Source organism: Anabrus simplex, chromosome 2 (genome assembly GCF_040414725.1).
Source record: "Anabrus simplex isolate iqAnaSimp1 chromosome 2, ASM4041472v1, whole genome shotgun sequence".
In the NCBI taxonomy this organism is placed as follows: domain Eukaryota; kingdom Metazoa; phylum Arthropoda; class Insecta; order Orthoptera; family Tettigoniidae; genus Anabrus; species Anabrus simplex.
This window is the reverse complement of record NC_090266.1, coordinates 771,423,065-771,449,047: the sequence shown is the minus strand read 5'-3', so window position 1 is coordinate 771,449,047 and position 25,983 is coordinate 771,423,065. Positions and strand designations below refer to the sequence as shown.

The following is a 25,983-nucleotide window of genomic DNA, read 5'->3' as shown; positions in this document are numbered from 1 at the left end:
CGTGACTACAGTAACCCACAAACATGAATACAGTAATAATAATTAACAAATCAGTGTACTACGTTACTGCACTGCCAGAAACAAACCATGCAACATCCTGAAGGACTGTATTCAGCAGCACCAGGGTATATGATGTGCATACTAAGGGGTTGTGTTAGTGATTCATTTGTCATGGACCGGGCGAGTTGGCTGTGCGGTTAGAGGCGTGCGGCTGTGAGCTTGCATCCGGGAGATAGTGGGTTTGAATCCCACTGTCGGCTGCCCTGAAGATGGTTTTCCGTGGTTTCCCATTTTTACACCAGGCACACCAGGCAAATGCTGGGGCTGTACCTTAATTAAAGCCACAGCCGCTTCCTTCCAACTCCTAGGCCTTTCCTATCCCATCATTGCCATAAAACTTACCTGTGTTGGTGCGACATAAAGCCACTAACATTTGTCACGGACACTGGCGGTCAGATGGCGCTCAGGAGGGCTGTTTGTGCGCATTCTGTTTTGACTATGCAGGCGGTAACTGTGCTGAGATTCGAGGTGAACAGTGTTTGTGACATTCATTCTAGGGTACAACCACGCTCCGCCTAAAAGTACGAGCTTCTGTTGAACAACTGCAGCCATTTGAACAGGGTCGCATTTTGGGTCTGCGGGAAGCTGGATGGACGTGTTGACGGATTTCTGCACATGTTAAGCGCGATGTATCGGTGGTGCGTCGCTGCTTTCAGCAGTGGTCTGTGGACCAGGCTTTGGACGTTCATGTACAAAGGAATATCAAGGTCGATCCATTATGTGAGCAGCAGTGGCAGACCAAACATCACCCAGGAATGAAATCCGTTTCACGTGTGTCTCTAGCCAGGCTACCACTGACACCATGACACCGCAAAGCATGGCTACTCTGGTGTCTTGAAAGATCAACTGGAGAGGGGAATAGCACTCTGTCGCTTTCAGTGACGAGAGTATGTTCTGCCTGTATGGAAGTGTTGGATGTACACATGTATGGTGTAGAACTTCTGAGCTGCCTATTCCAGAGTGCATTCATCCACGACACCCAGGTCCCACCCCAGGCTTCATGGTCTGGGGGGCCATCAGTTTTAACTCATGGTCACAGTTGGTGTTTCTGCAGGGTAACATAACCAGTGCCCGCTACATTGCACAGATTCTTGTACCCGTGCTACTGCCATTTCTTCGACAGGAAGGTGGTGTGCTTTTTCAGCCGGACAATGCACGTCCACATACAGCTGCTGTGGTGCAACGTGCTCTACATGGTGTACAACAACTGCTCTGGCCAGCAAGATCACTGGATCTCTCACCAATTGAACACATATGGGACATGATAAAGCAGGAATTTTGCATTCTCCAGAACCTACAAGAACCATTACTGAATTGCAACAAAAGGTGTAAGATGCTTGGGTAATCTTATCGCAGGATGACATTCGGCACCTTTATGATCTTTTGCATGCGCGAATACATCCCTGCATTGGCACTGTGTATTGATGTAACTGTTTCGGCACCCTTTACTGTGATGCGTGTTTCATTTGGTTTGAATTTGTAATCATATACTCTTGCAATGATGAGCTGCCTGTCACATCGCTTAAAATGGCCTTGTTTTGAGGATGTTGCATGCTTTTTTTTTTTTTCTGGTGGTATATCAATTTGGATAGTCGAACATCACACGTAGGCAGATGTAGATAAGCTTTAAAAATATTTTAAAATACTGCATTCTGTATCAAGTTTTGTGTAGCGGCGGTGATAATTTTGTGTTTTAAGAAAAAAAAAAACCACTAAGTTTTGTGTAGTACAGAAACTTGTCTAATTTGGAAAAAGATGTTAGTCCCTTGCGATTCCGCTTTGAGCAAATTTTCTTGCATGAAATGTGCAAAATGCCCTCCATTAGCTTTGATACATACATCTACCTGCTGTCACATTGAATCAAATTTCTTTGGTATCTGATTTTGTTCTTTGAACCTGTTTTCATTCTGTTGTGACTCCCATTTCATTATGGGTTGGTTTTGCATGGAGTATTTATTAAATTGTGAAACAGATGCCTCCTTCTGCCACATTATGATATGTTTAAGCAAGACAGACTAGAGTAGGGATGCAGGATTCAATGCGACAGCATGTTGATGCATGCATCAGTGCCAATGGAGGGCATTTTGAACATTTCATGTAAGAAAAAAAGTTTCATGTGATGTGCTGATAGTTCTGTTCCTGTGTGTTTCCCATGATTTATGTACTATGTAGAGTTGTACAAGATGAGTTCTAACATGGGATGAAAAGCATTTCTGGACCCTTGTCCATATAACATATTTTCTTCTTCTACGTGTGAGGAATCTGTCCTGAAAGTTTGGCCTTACCTCATTGTTACACCCTGTATATCATGGCTGCAATGAAGTACAGTCAACTCTGGATACAGTGAACTCAGTTATGATGAAGATTTGGCTATAGTGAACCTAAACGTCTGGTCCCAATTTGCATACATTATAATACATGATACAAATTTTGCTTATCGTGAACATGAAAATTAAAAATTAAAATAAAGAATGTTATAAAGTACAGCGCATTCTAAAATTATCTCTCTTGTTTCTTCATAAACTTGGTCTACAGAAGAAAACTTCATCGTCGTCCTTGTGCTAGAATTACAAACATGGAATTCCAGGTGGTGTGGTGTAGACCCACCCCACTAATCTCCAAACTAAAAACAACTTCTCATTGGGAAAATGCAAACTTTCTCTGTCTTCCGCGTCATACATTCTGCCCTTGTTGGTGTATTGACCATACTGGACACATCTGGGTCACAGGTAGGGAAGAAGGAGAGCCATTTAATGAACGCTCCTCTCTTTATCCTCCTCCTTTGTCATCTAAGCAGATGAGGGCCAACAAATGTCAGGTAAAATCGAAGGCATCAAGAGTATAAAGATTTTCCAAGATTTTTTTAGAAACAGTGAATAATGTGGAATCTAATGTAGAGAAGGCACTGACCCCAGAAGTGGAATATTATAATTTAATTAAAACTGTACAGTATGCAGGTGCAAATGAGACTTCTTCAGGGCTCAATAATTGTGAGTACAGTGCATGAAGATGTTATTTTTCTTATTGAACAATGTAAAGTATGTTATTAACAGAATGCTGGCCCCGTGGTGTAGGGGTAGCGTGTCTGCCTCTTACCCAGAGGCCCCGGGTTCGATTCCCGGCCAGGTCAGGGATTTTTACCTGGACCTGAGGGCTGGTTCGAGGTCCACTCAGCCTACGTGATTAGAATTGAGGAGCTATCTGACAGTGAGATAGCGGCCCAGGTCTCGAAAGCCAAGAATAACGCCCGAGAGGAATCGTCGTGCTGACCACACGACACCTCATCTGCAGGCCTTCGGGTTGAGCAGCGGTCGCTTGGTAGGCCAAGGCCCTTCAAAGGGCTGTAGTGCCATGGGGTTGGTATTAACAGAATTATTTTTGACAGTAATAGACTTCTTGTTTCTAATGTATTTTTAAGATAATCAATTTTTGTGTCACTTGCTTACTTAAGTCTGCCTGGATGATGATTTTCAGTTACAGTGAACTTTGTTGAGAAGGAAGCCATACTTTCCATTATCAACTGAGTTAAATGTAACTTAGAAAACTTTTCAGTCTGTCGAACAAGAAATTCAATATAAATATTATACTATAACATACATGTAAAATAAAGACACTATTGAACAAGGAATAAAAATACACACTATTAACCAAAGATTGACATGTTTCGTTCTTAAAAGAACACAATCAGATTCTATCAAGTCAGACTCAAAATTTGGAATATCTATGTTTACTTTTATCCAAACACCTAACACATTGAAATCAGAACTTATCTTAATGGAGTCCTACCTTGTTCTCACTCTTGCATACAATGCAAGGTGTTCGAAAAAATGTTGTTCTTTTATTGGCTCAAATCCAAACTGGCTGCCAGTCCGTTGATCCTCATTATATCATACCCCCCCCCCCCCCGGTCAGGTTTTTATTTTTACAATTGACTTTACATCGCACCAACATAGGTAGGTCTTATGGCAACGATGGGAGAGGAAAGGATTAGGAGTTGAAGGGAAGCAGCCATGGCCTTAATTAAGGCACAGCCCCGGCTTTTGCCTGGTGCGAAAATGGGAAACCACGGAAAACCATCTTCAGGGCTGCCGATAGTGGGGTTTGAACCCACTATCTCCAGAACGCAAGCTCACAGCTGCACGGCCAACTTGCTCGGTAGGTCAATGGTACACTGCACTTTCCCTTCATGTTCCTTACGCCAAGTGTTCTCTTTCTTTATAAATAATAATAACAATATATTATTATTCTGTATATTAAAACACTAGGCTGAATTTTGTTACGGCGAGTTTGAGAGAAAGGCTGAACCGATTAACATAATAAAGCATTCTGATGAATGTTCTTGGCCTGTAGATTTGCAGAATGCCTTTTAAAAGCATAAAAAATTCTTGCTGTATATTTTTAAATTATTCAAGGAAAATGTAGCATTCTGATTGGCCAAATCCCTCACCGGTACTTTAAAGCCACCTGGACTGTGGGAGCGCATGCATGTCCTGAATTAGTCTCACATGCTTCTCAGGGATGTTCTCGCAACGCTGTCCAGACAATCTTTGTGGGAATGCGGTCACAGGCTTTCTCCAGGTCCCGTAAACACCATGTTGAGTTACTTATGTAGTACCTAGTGCTTCTCCACCAAGGTCCATAGAGTCTGAATTACATCAGTTGTTGATGTTCCAGATGTGAAACCGCACTGGTTCTGATGTATGCTGATGCTATTCCTGATTCTATTTACAATGACACTCCCAAGTTTTGAGGATGTATAAAGTGAGTTTGACACCTCTCTAGTTCCTGCATTCACTGACATCTCCCTTCTGCCTGAAAATGGACGAGTAAGGTAAGGGTTATTCTGCCCGAAGGCAGGTCCGAACCCCCGCAGAGGTGTTCCTGAGCCGGAGTTTACGTGCGGTAGGGTGGCCAGTTCTTTTCCGCTCCTCCATTCCCTTACCCCCCACCAACAGCGCGTGGCAACCCATCCAACTCCTGACCACGCCCAATGTTGCTTAACTTCGGAGATCTCACGGGATCCCGTGTTTCAACACGACTACGGCCGTTGGCTATGGACATGAGGTAGTTTAAAAAAGTACTATTCTGTCATGAGCAGTTCAGAAAGTGTCTTATCACGTTGGGTGCCACATGCCGCCATATGGCGTCACGGTGGTCTTCAAATTTGAGATGGCGTGACGCCATATGGCGGCACACCGTTCTTGAAATCAGAGTTGGTGTGACGCCATATGGCGGCACAGTAGAATTTCAGGCGATGTGCCGTAGATAATTAGCTGCGACATCTATGCGTGTAAAATTGGTACTACGTGAAGAGCAAACTTCAGGGTCTATTCCAGCTATGTATGTTTCTTGTGTGCCACCATGTGGCGCCACAGTATTCTTCCGAAGTCACTGACTGGCCCGTGGTCATTGTCACAGGTGAAAACGCGCCAGCCATTGTTTATTCCTTGTTTACGTACGTATTATAACTCAGTTTGTATAGTTGTGCAAAAATATAAAAAATGGAAGATATTGGTAATAATCTTAGTAGAAATGATAAGCGACTTGCAAAGAAGAGAATTAGTGAAGTGGATATTTGTGAATTACTGATGGACTCTGATGGAGAGGAAGATGTAAGTGTTGATGGCAGTGAATATAACGGTAGTGATGATGAGTACAGTGACAGTGACAACAGGACGGATGTATGGAGTGATGCGGAAGATGATGGCGATACTGATAGTGATATAGGTGGGGTCAGTGCCGGTGCAAATGGTGCAGACAATCATGTGAACAATTATGTCTGGGGTCCTTGTGTAGGGGCACAGAAAGATATTCCGTTTACAAGCCAGGAGCATCTAAATCTTCAAATTGATACTTCTGCAGCCACACCATATGAGTTTTACCAACTTTCCTAACAGATGAAGTTCTTGATATGATGGTACTACAAACTAATATCATTGCAAATCAAACACTAGCGTCTATGCGTATTAAGCGGTCTAGTCGTTTGAAGGAGTGGGTAGATACTACAAAGGAGGAAATGAAAGTTTTTATAGGTTTGAGATTGTGGATGGGTCTTGTAAGAATGCCTTCATTATCAAATTACTGGAGCCAGTTCTCTGTATATGGAAATAGTGTAGCCAGTAAGGCAATGCCAAGAAATCGTTTTTAGTTACTACTTCGATTCTGGCACTTTGGTCCCAACGATGCTTCAGCTGGAAAGTTGCACAAGATTCAGCCACTGTTAGATATAATGCATATGAACTTCAAGAATGTCAAAACTCCAGGTGAAAACCTTGTAGTTGATGAATCAATGATTCCGTGGAGGGGTCGTTTATCATTCCGGCAATTTATGCCTGGTAAGGCACACAGGTACGGTGTTAAACAATTTAAGCTGTGCGACGACACGGGCTACACCTACAAAACAAAAGTGTATGCTGGTGAAGGTACCTTGAATGCTCAGAATACACTGAGTATGGCTACTCAAGTTGTAATGCAACTTATGGACCTGTATCTGGACAGTGGTCACTTTCTCTGCACCGACAATTATTACTCCTACTGGATCGTAAGACACATTTTATTGGCACACTTAGGAAAAATCGAAAAGGTTTACCAAAGGATGTTGTAAATGCAAAGCTTAAAAAGGGAGAACTCATTGCAATGGAAATGGATTGACAGTGATGAAGTGGAGAGATCAAAGGGACGTGCTGATTTTGTCAACCAAATGTTCTAATGATGTAATTGCTACGGGCAAAAGGAACAGGAAACACGAAGATTGGTTAAACTGAAAATGGTAATAACGTACAATAAAATGAAAGGAGGAATAGATATTGCAGATACACTTTCTTCGTATCACACTGCAATGAGGAAAACCATCCGATGGTACTACAAAGTTGCAGATGACATTCTTTTTGGTACTGCAGTTGTAAATGCACTGCTTCTGTACAATAAGACGCGGGTTACTGGACATCGGAAAATGACTCTTGCGGAGTTTCGAAGGAACGTGGTCAACACTACTTTGTCTAACTAACGACCCTGTTAGACGCACTCCTAAGAGAGAGAACCACTACCTTGGGGAAGCCAACAAGACGGAAGGACAGAAAAGTACCAGGTAAGTGTTATCAAGTTCAACATTATTGCTCTTCCGAAGGATGTCAATACTAATTATAAAATTATTTTTTATTTCTTCCTTTCAATATTGCAGTAAAGCTCGAGGTCGGTGTTGAAGCTGCTATCAGCAACTATGCAAGGTCATGGGCAGAAAGGCTGCTGCTTCTGCTGCAAGAAGGGTGTCAACTGTCTGCACAACCTGTTCTGACACACCTTTCCTTTGTCTGAAGTGCTTTGAATTATTTCACAACAAAGAGTGACTGAAGGTTAATTGTTGTTTAAAGACTAATGCTTATTTTGCAATGCGAGTGTCACTGCCTGCCAATCGTGCCGAGACTCATATTTTCATTGTTTCAAGTTATCAGAAAACTGTTCACAACAATATGTAATGTAATATAAGTAATTATTTTGCATTTTACTAGGTTTTCATAAATATAGCGTTAATTTGAATTAGCAAATAAATCTCCCGTATTTGAAATTCGTATTGCACATTCCATGTCAAAAAAATTCTGTGACACCATATGGCGTCACGCTATATTTTATCTTTCGTAAAAATTGATGTGACACCATATGGCGTCACACATGACCTTGGTATGGTGAGATAAAATTTACTTAGTACATCATATAAATACATCCCAGTATTATATAAACAGCCTGCAACGCGTATAATTGCTTTGGCACCAGCAGAATACTATTCAAAAACATGCCTGGCACCAGTGGAATAGTGTGCTACAATCGGCTCGGCACTCAACGTGTTAAACATTGTAGTCAGCCAGATAATGCCTTCTACATCCAGAGCCTTCCATAGCTCAGCTGGAATACAATCAGGCCTCACTGCTTTGCCATTCTTCACCTTAGACATGGCTGCTCGGAATTCAGCTGGGGCTAGGGTAATCTGGGGTACAAGTCCTTAAACTGCAAGCTGTGGAGTTGCTATATCCTATGGAAATTCTCTATTGAGCAACTCATTGAAGTACTCCTTCCAGTGGTTGTTGATGGCCTTGTTCTGTATGAGCAACTTCCCCTTATTCTCTTCCATATATTTGGCGACTGTGTCCCTAGAGTGCTTGTCACACTGGCTGGCAACTATGTAGATTTGTTTCATAACTTCTGATGTCTCCAGGTCTTGGATGAAGTCTTGGTCTACTTCTCCCTTAGCTTCTGCGACTACTGCCTTTGCAAGTTTCTTGGAGGCCTTGTACCCCAGACATGGCCCATCCAGACCCTTCCTAGACTTCCACCATTCCTTGAAAGCAGTTTTCTTCGCCATGGGTGCCTCTTTGACTTTATCTTTCCACCGTCACATCTTGGCTATCTTGTCTCCCTTTTGAGACCCTCAGATACCACCTTGCTTTCTCAGTTCAGTAACTCTGGAAACATTGCCATGTCTGGTCTGGGTCACTGTTATTTTCCTCCAGATCCTGGAGGCCCTGTTATCATCAGAGAATGGCTGTGCTCTTTGATGTCTCTTTTAGCTTAACTCCTCAGTGACATGAAACATTTGAGTGCCGCATTACCCAGCAGCCGGACAGAGGTGATTAAGTGTGAGCTCTAAGAAAATGCAGTGATCTCTTTAAAAATTCACTGTTGCAACAGTTTAGCTCAGATTATTTCCAAGCATTTACAGTAGGGACTCAAAGTAATAGAGTATACATTCATTGAGTTTATATATGTATATATACACACACCTTATAGTCTACTAATGGAGAAGAAACCTTCCACCTTTTATATAGAATAAAATTGACGTCGTTGTATTTGCACAGGTTGTTTCACAATGCAATAAAAACTGAGGTAATCATTGCCTTGGAAACTTTGAGCAGACGAACTGGAAACAATAGTTCAAAGATTCATTTAGCACAAATCCCAGGTTAATGGGATTAGTTCATGAGAAAGAGGGCATGTACTTTGGTGTGTTTCATCGTCTGTTACTTGGTTGAGCAAACCATACGCTCTCATTCCTCATGTTATGCGCCCACTATCACTTCGCTCAGTTCAGTCTAGTGTAGTGATGTTATGGTCTGGATTTATTCAAAATGATTTACTTTGCTTTCATTCAAACTACATACTTCCATGCCAGACAGTATCATATCTCAAAGTGACAGCGAGCCAAGTAATTACGAGTTTTAAGAGGTTTCAAGCCTTTGAAAGAATTATATGAATCCTCACCAGATCATGTCAACATGCATATCAGTGGAAATATAGTGATTTATAGTATCAATAAGGAAACTTAGTGTAGTGATACATACATCCGCCAGAATACAGCAGAAATTTAAGTCTATATGCTCTGAAACGAAAGCGATCAGACTGTTCCAAACTCTATAGAAAGAAAATAAAGAAGAAGAATGGCAAGAGATCTTCAGCTTCAAAAATATAGGCCTACCACTTCCATCATGACAACTTTAAAACTTTATAAGCTAGAACAAAATGCCCCTTGACGCCGACCTCCATGTGTTGTATAGACCTCCTTTTCTTCACATGCTGCCGACCTCCATGTACGAATATCATCATCATCATTAGGGCTCGGATGTTTAAGACCTAAAAATAGCCCAAATAAGCAAGCAAATATGACCTCAAAAGTGACAAAATATGACGTAAAAATTACAAAATATGACTCGAAAGTAGTTGGCAAGAGTGTTTTGAAGATTCTGTTTTACACTCTCGCCAACTATTCCATGTGATTGTTGTACTGGATTTCAATACTTGCATGAATTTCTAAGCTAGCAATTTCTAAACAAGTAATTGCACTCGATATAATTCCAAAGTTCGACTATATACCATATATATGCCAGACTTTCTAACAAAATGTTGGAAAACAATTCCTGTCCAATCTTGATTAGAAGAGGCAGAGTATTCCACTTGTATTAACTGCAGATGTGATACTGAGAAGCAGTTTTGTGAACACTAGTTCGCATTTGTTAAGTTGAAGATAATTTTGCACAGCTACAGCTGTCGTCAAGCCGCCAAAATATGACCGAAATATGATGCTTCTATGAAAATAGCTCAAAATATGGCCTTATGACAAAAATAGCCAAAATATGCATTTATATGACAAATAAAAATCACTTAATTGTGACGATAATCATCTGATTTGCACCAACATCCAATCAGGCAAGAAAATAGAAGCAAAGAAAAAATATGACTTTTCCTAAACATCCGAGCCCTGATCATCATCATTATCATCATCGGTTCAAGAGAACAGACATTTAAGGTCATTTGCCCTCAGCCAGGATCAAATCAACTATCTTGGCAATAGGAAGACAATTGCTCCTCTGAAGTCTTTACAGTTTATACTGGAGTGACCTCTGGGATAGCCACACTCTGTGGGTACATTTTTTCTTAATGTATCTTTGATCGGGAATAATGTGATATTACACACAGTGCTACAAGGAAATTAACAAATTAAAACAATTGGTACATTTTATTTCCAAAAATATGGCACAGAAACTGTATATACTAAGAAGTACCCTAATGAGGTAACTGTCATCTATGATATTTTCTAACATTTCAGTATATTTTATGAAGTATGTGAGTTCTGAGTATTGGAAAACAAGTTCTGCCGGTAACAATTGTTTCTTCAACTTACAAGGTCTATTCATCACAACAATATACAAGTCCGAGAGCGGTTTTTATTTGTTTTCTTGTCACTTCTAACTTTCACGCCTGCTGATTTAGACCTGCGACTCAGGGCTGAGACACAAAAATTGTTTCCCGAAGCATTGGCACTACGTAGAGTAGAAGAGCTATCATTGTTTTCCATGTCAGTTAATACTAATGCTTCAATCTCACTTGCTAATGAGTCTTGTCTTTGAAGTCTGTGGATGATTATGCGGTAAGTTCCTATTACAGCACTCCTGGCTCCACGGTCCAGGTGTTCTGCGAGTATATCTTCAGTGATGCCCAGTTCCGACAGCTTCTCCAGAGCCTGTTTCTCTAGACTGGATATCGCACATCTAGCTAGTCCATTCTCCACCGAATCCAATGATGCTTGATTGTCTGACGATAGGTTGGAAATTTCAGAATTTGTCTCTTTCAATTGTGTAGGAAAGAGACTGTATTTTTCTGAAGGTCCCGGAGATGAAGGGAAGGGAATCCCTCTGAGCCATTCTGAGTCTCGGACTTCGCTGGGAGTCAGTCTCTCACGTGGAGCTTGTTTAAGGATTCCCTCTGAAACAGGAAGAAAATATGAGAGACTAATAAACATAGTTGTTCAGTGTACTGTTATTGTCAACTGCCAAATGTTATTGAATAAAAGATAATGGATTTCCTATACATGAACAGTCCTTCTGGTCCTTTTGATTTATAGAGTGAATGCTTTTCCAAATTTAAATCTCTAAATTGTCTTAAATATGACATCCCCTGCTTCCCTGCACACAAGGAGAAACAACAGAGAAATTATCATATACTGGAAATGCAAAGACAATCCTGAACTAGTGCACTAGGTGTATGGTGTGCTTTTTCTTAGTGTACGGCTTTTGGTGCCGGGAGTGTCCAAAGGCATGTTTGGCTCCCCAGTTCCATAGCTGCTTTTCCTTGTACTGTACACCCCATGAGGGGGAGCTACACATACCGCGCTGTGTGAGGGTGTTGTCTGTGAGTGTGGGTGTATGTGTAATTGTACATGCTAGGAATGGGAAGGAGGTGGCTGTGGCCTTGAGAAATGTACCATCCTGGCATTTGACTGGAGTTGAAATTGGTAAGCACAGGAAACAATTTTGAGGATGACTGATGGGGATTCAGACCCACCTTCTCCCGAGTACAGGTGTAGCAGCCATAACTGGCCATGTTGCAATGCAATGAGCTAATCTGTTTGATTATAGTGTGCTGTAACTGTCACATTCACCCTTGGCACAATATTCTTCAGCTAAACAATCAAAACAGGAGACCTAAAGGCACAAATTGGGAAGGAGGAGATATATCAAGGAATAATAGGGATCCATAGTTTACACAACAATACTAATGATAATGAACAGAGATTGCTTGACCTTGCTATCAGCATAAACATGAAAGTGATGTCAACTTGTTTACCCTCATAAAGAGGTACACAAGCAAGCATGTATATCACCGGATGGAAAGACCTGTAATCAAATAGACCATGTTGTGATGGAGAAAAGATGGGCATCCAATATCATGGATGTCAGATCATTCAGAGGAACAAGTTGTGGCTCCGACCACTTTCTAGTTAAGGCAATCTTAAGGTGCCGCATTATGAAAGCAAGGAAGGAAGGAGTGAGTAGGATAGAAAAGTACAATACTAGTGAATAGAAGAATAAGGAAGTATCAGAAAGATACGGGGAAAGAATGGCAGAAGTTCAGGTAGAGAAATATAATAAGGACCAAACAGCAATGGTCGAAACCAAATGGATTGCTCTGAAGGAAAGCGTTAAGGCCATGGCAAAGGACACACTAGACATTGTACCCAAAAGGAACACAAAGGAATGGTTTGATGAGGAATGCCAAAAAGCCATAGAAGAAAGAGATAAGGCATATAAAGCATACCTAGAGAGACTCATAAGGGTGAAGAAACAAGAGGTTGAAAACCAGAATTAAGAGGTAAGGGATGTATGTCAAAGAAAGAAGAGAAGAAAATTAAATGAGAAAATGGCTAGAATAGTGGAGGAATTTAAAGAAGGTAATAGCTACATGGCTTACAGAGAAGTTAAGGAAGTGAAAGAAGGATTCAAGGCAAGAACAAACATGTGTAAGGACAGAGATGGACAGCTTTTGGGAGATAAAGAAGGGATCCAAGATAGATGGAGGGAATATTTCCAACACCTCCTGAACCCAGTAGAAATGGAAGGGAAAACACCAACTACCTATAGGAATAACAATGAGACAAATGAATTGGAAGTCACAACACCATCTATGCAAGAAGTGATAGAAGCCATACAGCAACTGAAAAACAATAAAGCACCAGGTATCGATGGAATCCCTGCAGAGTTGTGGAAATACGGATGAACCACACTACAAGAAGCTATATATGATCTAATTGTGAGTGTGTGGAATACAGAATAAATGCCTGAAGATTGGTGCAAAGGCATCATATGCCCAATATACAAGAAAAGGGATAAGTTGGTATGTAGCAATTATAGAGGGATCACATTGCTGTGTACAGTATATAAGCTGTTCACCTCAATCCTGAAAAAGAGACTAGAACCCCTGGTGGAAGAAATTCTAGGAGAATACCAGGCAAGGTTCCAGAAGGGAAGATCCACTATTGATCAGATATTTACAGTACTGTGAAACAAGTGTTGGGAACGGGGCATAGATGTGGTACAGATGTTTATCGACTTTCAACAAGCATACGATTCTATTGACTGATAAATTAATGGAGATATTAAGAGAGTTCAAGATACCAGAAAAGCTGGTGCAACTGGTGGAATTAACTATGAGAAATACGATGGTGGGAGTGAAAATTCAGACTGAAGTAGGCAGCTTCTTTGAAGTGAATCAGGTATTGAAGCAAGAAGATGACTTAGCACCAATTCTATTTAATCTGGCACTAGAAGATCAGTGATTAGAAAGTTAAGGGTGGACACCAGTGGAACACTTCTATACAAAACAGCCTAACTACTGTAGTTGGATATGCTGATGACATTAATTTGATGGGAAGAACAACAAGGACAGTTAAAGAAGCATTTGAGGACTTGAGTAGAGAAGGCAAAGACATTGGACTTAAGATCAATGAACAAAAGACAAAGTTAATGGTGCAGGCTCGGAGAAGGAAGTATACAAATGACCAACTTGTCCCTGACGGATCCAAAGTGGAGGTGGTGGATGAGTTTAAATATCTTGGTGTACATCTAACCAGCAAGAATAACAAAATGGTAGAAATACAGACAAGAATTCAAGCTCCCAATAGAGCATACTTCGCAGTACTGCCTCTTTTCAGAAGTAGAGATATAAACCAGAGCCTAAAAGTTATGCTATACAAAACCCTCATTTGCAGTATAGTGATGTATGGAAGTGATACGTGGGTCCTCCCAAAGAAAGCCATGGAGAAGATAGATTCCTTCGAAAGGAAAATCCTGAGGAGAATTTATGGACCCATATACATACAAGGGGAATGGAGAATTAGATATAACAATGAACTATATTCCCTGTATGGTGAGACACCCCTGTCGTATGCCATTCGAGTTAAGAGACTTAAATGGGCAGGTCATCTAATTAGGATGGAAGAACACCGAATCCCAAAGAAGGTATTCTTAGGAGACGTTGGAGGAGGAAGGCCTGTGGGAAGGCCATGTAACAGATGGGAAGATGGTGTACATCAGGATGCAGCACACATCCTCAAGATCCGGAATTGGAGAGTTGCTTCGTGAGATCGGCAAGTTTGGCGGAGAGCAACTGGGGAGGCCATGACCCGGAAACGGGCCGTCGCGCCATAGGTGGTGGTAAACAGTCAAAACAGATATATACCTAGCCTTGTTGGAGGAATTTTATTCCGTCTGTCAGAAGAGGAGTGCGATTACTTTTTCCTCTAGCAGGATGGAATGACCTGTCACACCTGAGAAGTCACTTGCTTCTTTATTAACATAATCAGTGTGGTTTTGTTTTATATTGGTCCCTATTGACTACAACCTCTACTGCAATAAATTCACTGTTATATTTGAAATCAGCCTTGTCATTCCTCGAAGTTACTTATTTATTATCACATAATATATCATAAGAAGATGGCGGCAGTGAAGAAGTGCATATCAGAGAGCTCTGTAAACCACCTAGCAAATCAGCAAGTTTAACGGACATTGAGAAGACAACGCGCGCCGCCAACAACAGTGATACCAACCCCGGCGATGTTTTCCTAGACCAGGGATGGCGAACCTATGCCACGCGTGCCACTAGGTGACACGCGAACACGATTTAAGTGGCACACAACATGAACATACCAATGTTTCTATATACGTCTTGTACTACGGACAATACATACCTTACGAGTATATTGTTTCACGTGCAAGAAATAAATATCGAAAATCTAAATACTTGTTATATTCGGACGTGCAATATGATATGACCGAAAGTCAAGTGAGATAAGTGTCATTTTCTGGTGGTTTTGTATATGGACCTTTCAAACGTTTTCGGTGCCGAAAAGAACAGAAACTTAATGGCGGTAGTGACCGGAGTTTCAAGAACAGTGAACAGGGTAATTCGGACTGATAGAAAGATGTATTGCCTGTGTTCGAAAACCATTTTATCCCCCACTTTTAAGGAAAAGCGCCATTTCGAGACTATAATTTTAAATGTTTGTTCCATGCCAAATGAAGAAAGAAGAGAGTTCCTTTCACAAAATATTGAACATTACACAAAACGAACTAGTTCTTTTGTATCATATTTCCACCCTAGGAATAATATCAGTGCGGTTGTTTCCAACTGTCTCACTGCATAGTACAGCATGCATGGGAAACCGCTTTCTGACGGTGAGTTCCTAAAAGAAACTTTATATTGACGACCGACACATCATTTGAAAATTTCCCTAACAAACAACAAAAAATTACCTGAACTGCTGTCAAGGATAGAATAATAAGAATGAGTGAAGAAGATTCTGAGCAATTGAAAGCCGATTTCGATAACTCCCATATGTATGCAGTATGTTTTGTTGAAAGCACGGATGTGATTTTACAAGCGAGGATAGCTGTTTTTTCCGATTTCCTTGTGGAGATTTGATGAGGGAAAATAAGTTAAATTGTTGAGCATACGAACTACGACAACATGGAAAGACAATGAAGCTAATGGAGGAAGTGAAGTCCATTGGCAATATTAGTATTTTTTTTGTCTAACACTTCGTTTAAAATTTGTTTTACGTAGCACGACACAGATAGATCTTATGGCGACGATGGGATAAGAAAGGCCTAGGAATGGGAAGGAATCGGCCGTGGCCTTAATTAAGGTACAGCCTGGTGTGAAAATGGGAAACAACGGAAAACCATCATCAGGGCTGCCGACAGTGGGAATCGAACCCACTATCTCCCGGATGCAAGCGGACAGCTGGGCGCCCCTAACCGCGCAGCCAACTCGCCCGGTAATCATATTTAATGGCGAAGTGTGTTACAATGGGAGCTAATTAATTTTTTTACAAATAATATTAGGTATTCTCAAAAATTACATATTTAAACATTTATATTTTGCATTATTTGCAAAATACGACCACGGAATATGCAATAATCAAATGTATTTACAAGATATATATATATATACTAGCAAGATACCCGTGCTTCGCTACGGTATTATACTGAAATTTATAATTGAATGCTTATTGTTTTAGATATATAATCCACCGAAATTCGCGATCTGACTCGTTTTCGGCGAGAATCCACCAAAATTCCCGATCTGACTCGTTTTCTATTAGATTTTGGCATGTTTCCTCCCATTTTTCAATCTTCCTTTCCAGCAATCGATTTCATACTTCCTGGGCTAGGCTCAGGTATTCCTCCCGGTCAGTTGGGTCCCTAAATCTTTGCCATATTTTCCTATAATCATTTTTAATATGGATAAAATCCTTCAGGAGAACCGGCGTGGTGTCATATTGGTGCCTTGGCGGCACTAAACCCGCGGCCGGACTGCATTTTTAGTCATTACCAGTCCAGGAGCTGTTTCCAGCGCAGTCCGCACAACAGACGACGGTCCGGAACATTATTATTATTATTATTATTATTATTATTATTATTATTATTATTATTATGTGTTGCTGTAATGGCTGATGACAGGGAAAACCGGAGTATCCGGAGAAAAACCTGTCCTGCCTCCGTTTTGTCCAGCACGAATGACACATGTAGTGACCGGGATTTGAACCACGGAACCCAGCTGTGAGAGGCCGGCATGCTGCCGCCTGAGCAACGGAGGATCCTTATAAGTACATTAAGAACAGTAAAATCAATAGGTTTCACCTCCTTCTACACCCCACCACCGTTAAGTTTATTTACCGCCACCCACTCCCCTCCCAAAAAAAATTAAAAGAAGGCTTGTTTCTTTATGTTTAAAGGAGATTCCAAACACCAATGTTCACGTCTATTACCTTCAGTTTTGAGATATAAGTATCCCCATAAAAAGAATTTATTTTTTCACTTCATTTCACACTACTCCCCCCCCCCCACCACCACTAAGTTAATATTCCCGCAAAAAATACGTGTTTCTTTAATAGTAAAGGATCTTCTAAATACCAATTATCACGACTCTAACTTCTTCAGTTTTTGATTTATGTGTCCTCATGAAAGGAATTCAACTCCTTTACACTCCCGCCCTCCAAGATGGTTTCCTCCCAAAAACGCGTTTTTCTTTGTTTTTAAAGGAGATCCAAATACGAATTTTCAAGTCTGTAACAGCTTTAGTTTTTATTAGATGTATGTATTCTCATACAATTAAGTCAATTAAATTTTCAATTATTTCACACACACACACACACACACACACACACACACACACACACACACACACACACACACACACACACACACACACACACACACACACACACACACACACACACACACACACACACACACACACACACACACACACACACACACACACACACACACACACACACACACACACACACACACACACACACACACACACACACACACCCCCCCTCATTGGATTTTCCGAGAATACGTGTTTCTTTACTTTTAAAGCAGATTGCAAATATCAAATTTCACGTCTGTAATTCCTTCATTTTTGAGATATCAGTAGCGTAATTAAAAGAATTCAACACCATTTTCAGTCACATTTACCCCCCCCCCTTCACCCAAGTGGCATTTCCGAAAACTAAAAATACACGTTTCTTGATTTTTAATAGAGATAAAAATACCATTTTTCTCTTCTGTAACATGCTAAGTTATTTTAGATATACTGTAAAAATTCTCATTTTAAAATTTCTCCCCTTTTGAGTTCCCCTTAAGTGGAGTTTCCAAAAACAAATCACCTATGTTTCTTTACATTTACAGGAGATTCCAAACACCCACTTTTTACGTCTGTAACATTTTACGTTTCCAAGATATTCTGTAGATATAGTCTTTCAAAAAATTCACCCCAATTTGTCACTCCTGTTTAACCGCCATTAATTGGATTTTCCAAAAACTAAAAAAATACGTGTTTCTTTATTTATAAAGGAGATCGCATATACAAATTTTCAGTTCTGTAATATCGTTCGTTTCTGAGATATATGTATCCTCATTAAAGTCATTCAACCCATTTTTCACCCTTTTACACCCCACCTATTGCGATTTACAGCAAACAAAAAAATACGTGTTCCTTTATTTTTAGAGGAGATTCTAACTACCAATTTTTACATCTGTAAATTTTAAAGTTCTAAGATGTAGACACACTCATTTTAAAAAATTCACCCCCCCCCCTTTTCATCCTCCAATATTTGGAATTTTCCAAAACGAAAAAATACGTGTTTCTTTACTTTTAAAGTAGATCCCAAATACCAATTTTCAGGTCTGTAATATCTTCAGGTTCTGAAATATAAGTAGCCTCATTTAAGACATTCAACCCATTATTCACTCTTTTACACCCTTCCTATTGGGATTTTCCGAAAACAAAAGAATACGTGTTTCTTTATTTTTGAAAGAGATTCTAAATACCAATTTTTACATCTATAAACTTTAAAAGTTTTGAGATATAGATACACTCATTTAAAAAATCACCCCCCTTTTCATCCCCCCCCCCATTAATTGGATTTTCCAAAAACAAAAAATACGTGTTTCCTTATTTTAAAGGAGATCCCAAACACCAATTTTCAGATCTGTAATATATTCAGGTTCTGAAATATAAGTAGACTCATGAAAGGCGTAGGACAAATTTTTCAGACTTTTCCACCCTTCCTATTAGGATTTTCCAAAAACAAAATATACATGTTTCTTTATTTTTAAAGGAGATTCTAAATACTAATTTTCACATCTATAACCTTTAAAAGTTTTGAGATATAGATACTCATTTTAAAATATTACCCCCTTTTCACCCCCTCTTAATTGGATTTTCCAGAAACAAAAACATACATGTTTCTCTATTTTTAAAGGAGATCCCAAACACCAATTTTCAGGTCTGTAATATCTTCAGTTTCTGAGATATAAGTAGCCTCATTAAAGGCATTTAACCCTTTTTTCACCCCTTTTCACTCCTCCTATTGCGATTTTCTGAAAACGAAAAAATACTTGTTTCTTTATTTTTAATGAAGATTCTAAATGCCAATTTTTACATCTGCAAACTTTAAAAGTTTGGAGATATAGATTCACTCATTTTAAAAATTCACCCCCTTTTCACCCTCCCATTTATTGGATTTTCCAAAAACAAAAAAATACGTGTTTCTTTATTTCTAAAAGAGATCAAAAGTACCAATTTTCAGGTCTTTAATATATTCAGTTTCTGAGATATAAGTACTGGTATCCTGATTAAAGGCATTCAACCCATTTTTCCCCATTTTCACCCTTTTCACCCCTCCTACTGGAATTTTCTGAAAACAAAAAAAATACGTTTTTCCTTATTTTTAAAGAAGATTCTAAATACCAATTTTTACATCTGTAAACCTTTAAAGTTTTGAGATATAGATACACTCATTTTAAAATTTCACCCCCCTTTTCACCCCCTTAGAGAAGGAATATCCAAAAATCCTCTCTTAGCGAGCACCTACATCTTAATATGAATATATCCCCAAAATTTCATTTCTTTATGTCCAGTAGTTTTGGCTCGGCGATGATGAATCAGTCAGTCAGTCAGGACAAGTTATTTTATATATATATAGATATATATAAAATATGCAGCCGGTCCCTGTTTTGAATGGTGTGAAAATAGGGTCAGTTGGTTCATGCATTTCAGTGGACTTGGCAGACTGATATGCAAGAGCAACTTCTGGCGTGGTGAGGAAAGCAACGGGAAACTACCTCACTCATTTCCCTAGTAAACCTCTTCAGTGACGCCTAGGTTGTCTATGATAGCTTTTTGGTGGAGCTGTGGAGGATCAAACCAGCCTTCGAGCTGAATACCCAACATACACATATAAAATAAATAAATCAGTAAATAAAGAAATGAATAAATACCATTATGAAACATAATTGGGAATTTGGAAAGGAAGTCGCGGTTGGAGGGGGGGGGGGTGTAATAGGTTGTAGCCATTTCTTTAAGGAAAATAACATGTGGCACAGTAAACAGTTGATAATAAGAAACCAGTCTTAAAATGGCACACTAGTTGGAAAAGGTTCGCCATCCCTGCCCTAGACGCACTCACCCTTGAGTGCCAGTCTTTCAGAGCTGCTGTCACCGAGGAGCTCAAGGAAGTGAAGTCTGAACTTACCAAAATGCATAACCAGATCTCCAAACAGGAAGAGCAGTACAGCAGGAAAAACTGCCTATTACTCCACGGGGTGGCAGAATCTCTGAACGAGGACGTCTATGATAAGGTGTTCGGTGTTGTGAAATCCCACCTAGGGATAGACTTGACATTGGACAATTTAGATCGCTGTCACAGGATTGGGAAACCAAGGAGAACTACAGCTGAGGTAGTGACAGGAGGGAAAACGCCCATCATAATAAAGTTCACGCAATATCACGAACGTGACCGTATCTGGTGTGCAAAGAAATCGCTGAAGGGATTGGGTATGCTGATAACAGAATCGCTCACAGCAACGAGAAAGGACATACTAAACGCCGCGCGTGACCACTTCGGTCAGAAATCTGTATGGACTAAGGATGGACGTATCATTATTCTAAGCGCTGATGGGAAGAAAATTCAAGTGACCACATGAGCTGACCTTAACAATGTTATTCAAGCAGCTAGGGGGTGAAACAGTGTGAAGTAACGACAATGTGGATTAGTTTAAGTTTGTATTATAGTGTTTTATTATCGAGTGTGAATGTGATTGAGTGCATGAAAAGCCGGCGCGATATCAGAGGAAATATGCAGGTAAGAAGCATGTATTCTTCTTGGTATTCTGCTTTGTGTGATGAGTACTGTTATAACCACTGCCAGCTGTGGACCTTACTGTCCCCCTATCCCTAACCTCTCCTATCCGAGAACGGAGATACCCCGCTGCCAGAGCTCATTAGTAAAAGTATTTCAGGCCAACGCACATTCATTGAACTGCATTCATTTAAATTCTCAATCCCTACCTGCTCACAATGAGGAGCTAACAGCTCTCCTTGAAAACAGCAATGTACACGTAGCTTGTATCAGTGAGAGCTGGTTACGCGCAACTATCCCTAGTAGTATGGTACACATAACGGGCTATAATATTTACAGGCATGACCGAATAGATAAAAGAGGTGGAGGAGTAGCCTTTTACTGTAGAGATGATATTAAATGTAAAATCGTATGCACATCTGCCCAGTGTGCTGACCCGAGACCTGAGTTCATTTTTCCCGAGATCACTGTGACAACAGTTAAAACCCTAATAGGAGTTGTTTATCGGCCACCACGGGTAGATCACCTCTCAGACATTGAAGACATCCTGCAGAGACTATCACCTGCTTATGAACATATTTTAATATTTGGAGACTTCAATACTAATTTACTGGAACAGGCTGGAGATACAAAGCAACTCTTAAGTATTTTCCAGACGTGTGACATGACAATACTTCCACTAAAACCGACAAATCATACCTCATCTTCACATACACTAATTGACTTAATGGTTACTAACAACCCACAGAAAATAGTATCACATGGACAAATTCCTACCCCTAGCATATCGACACATGACTTAATATACTTGTCTTAATCACTCAAAGTACCGAAGTATAAGTTCAGATACATCACATTCAGGGACATTAAACATATAAACTTAGATCATCTGAGAGTTGATGCCTTGAATAGTCCTTGGGATGACGTAAAAAATATAAACGGTATCGATAAGAAAGTTTAAACTTTTAAGTTCACTTATACTTGGTCTCCTTGATAAACATGCACCTAAGCGTATGGCCAAAGTCTCCCGACCTCCTTCTCCATGGCTGACCGATGACATTAAACAAATGATGTCTCACCGTGACGTGTTACACCGGCTCTACAGACGCACACACTCTTCCAGTGCACTTGAACAGTATCGGACACTTCGGAATAGAATTAAAGTAATAATTCAAAATAAGAAATTTTCTTTTTACAATCATCTGGCTGGAAATTTAAATGTGTCAAACACTTGGAAACAACTTCGTTCCATTGGAATTGGGAAAGCTTTGCCCCAGCCATGTAATCCAGACATCTCTCTGGAGAGATTGAATGCTCATTTTTCTGAAATAAAAATTAAACCGGAAATACACACAATATCACAGACTATAAAATCTCTTCTGAACCAGCCACCACCAAATAGGCCATTCTTTGAATTTCGCGAAGTCACAGAGATTGATGTGAAACGCGAGGTATTATCAATCACATCATCTGCTGTAGGACCTGATGAAATACCCGTACTCATAATACAACACATCATTGACATTATTCTTCCCGCCATTACTCATATATACAACACGTGCCTCACAAGTGGCCTCTTTCCAAAAATGTGGAAAAATGCCATTATAAATCCTGTTCCCAAAACTTCCTCACCTGTACTTATAACAGATTATCGACCTGTTTGCATACTTTCATCTCTCTCCAAGCCTCTTGAACGCATAGTACACATGCAATTAACCAACTATTTAAATAAATACAAACTACTTGACCCTTTACAATCGGGTTTCAAAAAGGGACACAGTACGGCCACTGCCCTGCTGAAAGTTACAGACGACATGAGACGTGCTATGGACGAAAGGCAGGTGACGTTACTTACGCTTCTTGATTTTAGCAGCGCTTTTGACACAGTAAATATAGACGTACTGGTTGCTAAATTGAAATCGCTTCACCTTGGACAGACAGTTCTAGAATTCTTTCTCTCATATCTTACAGAACGAAAACAACACGTAATTCTTCAGAATAGGTCATCCGAATGGGTAATGACATATTCATGAGTACCACAAGGTTCTGTACTTGGACCACTTCTCTTTGTTATCTATATTAACGATATATCGACACGGCTAAGACACTGTAAATACCACTTGTATGCTGACGATCTACAGCTCTATTATCATTCCAAAATTTCAGACATCAATCAAGCAATAGGTTATATGAACTCTGACTTAAATAATATCTGTGCATACGCTCATGAAAACTGTATTTTAATTAATCCATCAAAATCTAAAGCTATTATTGTTGGGCAGACGAAACAAATCAGTGCGGCAAAAAACAAAAAACATTCCTCCACTAACTTTATCTGGTAAAATTATTCCGTACGAAAACTTGGTAAGAAATCTTGGTGTAATTATAAACGAGAATCTTAACTGGGGAGAGCTCATTACAAATATCTGTAGAAAAGTGTATGCGTCCCTTCACCCACTAAAATATCACCAAAATGTGCTGCCACTAAACATGAGAATTAGGCATATAAATACTCTTATCTTCCCTATATTTTCCTGCTGTGACGTAGTACTAATTGATGCCACGAGAGAACAACTAAACCGATTACAACGTGCTATGAACTCATGTATTAGATTTATCTTTTCCTTATGCTATGATGTTCATGTTACCCCTTATTATTGACAACTTTCCCTTCTAAAATTTGAACAATATAGAAACCTCCACATGGCAGTATTAATCTTTCAAGTATTAAAAGAGAATATCCCATACTACTTATCTTCACAACTCAATTTCCTATCCTCTTTCCACCAGCATAACACACGCTCCGGCAGTACACTTGCTATCCCTCTCAGCAGGTCAGCAGCATTTAGCCGTTCCTTTGTTGCAAATGGAGCTAGAATATGGAATTCTCTCCCCCACAACATCAGAGCTATAAAATCCTTAAATTCCTTCAAGTTGTCTTGCCGTGAGCATCTCCTCGATGTGTGCCGCCAGGCTGAATGAATCTGGTAGAGTGAATGTGTGTATGAATGTACATTTACTGTGCTTATGGTGTTTTGTGTCATTCAACTTTTAATTTGTAAGATAGTTTTAAGACATGACTAAGAATATTTATAGAGTTTATGTTATTTTGTTTCATAGTTTGTAATGGTAGTTTTAAGATAAGATTATGAATATTGCTCTCAGATGTACAATGTTAATGAAGTGTGGTTAAGTGTAAGAGAGGACCATGAGTCCTAACTTCGCCACTACAAATAAAGGCAATAATAATAATAATAATAATAATAATAATAATAATAATAATAATAATAATAATAATAATAATAATAATAATAATAATACACCGTACACTGTACATGTTTTGAGGACCTTAGTGTCTTCTTCCTCAGCGGTTTACTCGAACTACCAAACATCTCTTGGACCTATTTACTTTTAATTATTATTAAACATCAATCACATTCTTAACTAGTCCTCTTATATTTATTTCTAAACATCTCTTAATCGATTTATAATGTGTGTCATAAATAAACTCAAAATTACACTCTTCTATGTACAATATTATTAAAATGTCAGCTTTGTCATTTACCTAGAAATAATTCATTTATTAGAATCAGTCTCTCTTAAAAAATTACTGAAATCTTCCAACCCAGAGTTTACATCTGATAAATATTTCGGCTGCTTCTGTATATAATTGTCTGTCCTCGAACATTCCCTAAAGTGGTAGCTTCTCACTCCACAATATATATAAAATAAGAGTTTTGTCTGAACATTGCTTAGCATTTGAAAATAATGGTAATTCTGTATCGGTCATGTCCATAGTAACAAGGAAATGCACTTTTTACATTCCCGTTTCTGTCTGTCTGTCTGTCTGTCTGTCTGTCTGTCTGTCTGTCTGTCTGTCTGTCTGTATGTATGTATGTATGTATGTATGTATGTATGTATGTATGTATGTACACGCATCACGAGAAAACGACTGAAGAGAATTAATGAAAATCGGTATGTAGAGCAGGGGGATGGGCCACTACAATCTGGGCTATAAATCATTTTACTCATGCTGAGTGAAATGGTAGTTCAGGGGAAGGCCTAAAATTTAATTCTGCGCGTAGAGGCGCGCGGCTGTGAGCTTGCATCCGGGAGATAGTAGGTTCGAATCCCACTATCGGCAGCCCTGAAAATGGTTTTCCGTGGTTTCCCATTTTCACAACAGGCAAATGCTGGGGCTGTACCTTAATTAAGGCCACGGCCGCTTCCTTCCAACTCCTTGTCCTTTCCTATCCCATCGTCGCCATAAGACCTATCTGTGTCGGTGCGACGTAAAGCCCCTAGCAAAAAAAAAAAAAAATTAATTCTCAAATATTTAAATCATTAGTGGCCCTATCGATAAATACTACATAACTAAAGTTATATAGAACTAAATTTCCAATCATTTATGTCATGCATTGTTACCGTACCGGCTTTGTTAACACAGATATGCATGAATTTGTATTTTTGTTGTCAAGTCCATATCAACGCCGAGCCACGAGAAAATGGGTTAAGAGAATTTAATGAAAGTTGGTATATAGAGTCGGGGAATAAGAAACTGCAGTCTAAGTTATAAACAATTTTATTCACCCTGTATGAAATTGTAGTTTAGGGGAAGGCGCCTAAAATTTAATTATTAAATACCTATGTTATTGGTCCTATCGAAAAGTACTAGATATCAAAATTTATAGAGAATACAATTTCCGAACATTTATGTTTTATTCAATTTTACCGTACTGACTATGATAAGGGTGGTATTTCAGAGTCGGAAGAAAACTAAATGTATGTGAAGGCCTACAATATTGAAAGCGCATAACATTGATCAACAATAACATTACATTGACCATTGTTTGTGGTGATGTTCTTTGTCTCTTATGCTGCCGCTCAACTCCGATAGATGGGATTACTGATGAGTACCGAGTATATCAGCCTGACTGAATATTGGT

General features: G+C 39.5%; 1 protein-coding gene across 5 annotated transcripts in view; it reads right to left on the bottom strand.

The window, feature by feature from the left end:
• Nucleotides 1–10,545: 10,545 nt before the first annotated feature.
• The window catches only part of LOC136863103 (serine/threonine-protein kinase NIM1), a 789,590-nt gene continuing 774,152 nt past the window's right edge, over nt 10,546–25,983 (bottom strand). For all 5 annotated transcript variants that reach the window (XM_067139438.2, XM_067139441.2, XM_067139439.2 and 2 more), the window contains one exon: nt 10,546–11,310. In XM_067139438.2, the coding sequence (XP_066995539.2) occupies nt 10,742–11,310 (569 nt within the window). In that variant the 3' untranslated portion in view covers nt 10,546–10,741. The remainder of the gene's footprint in view (nt 11,311–25,983) is intronic.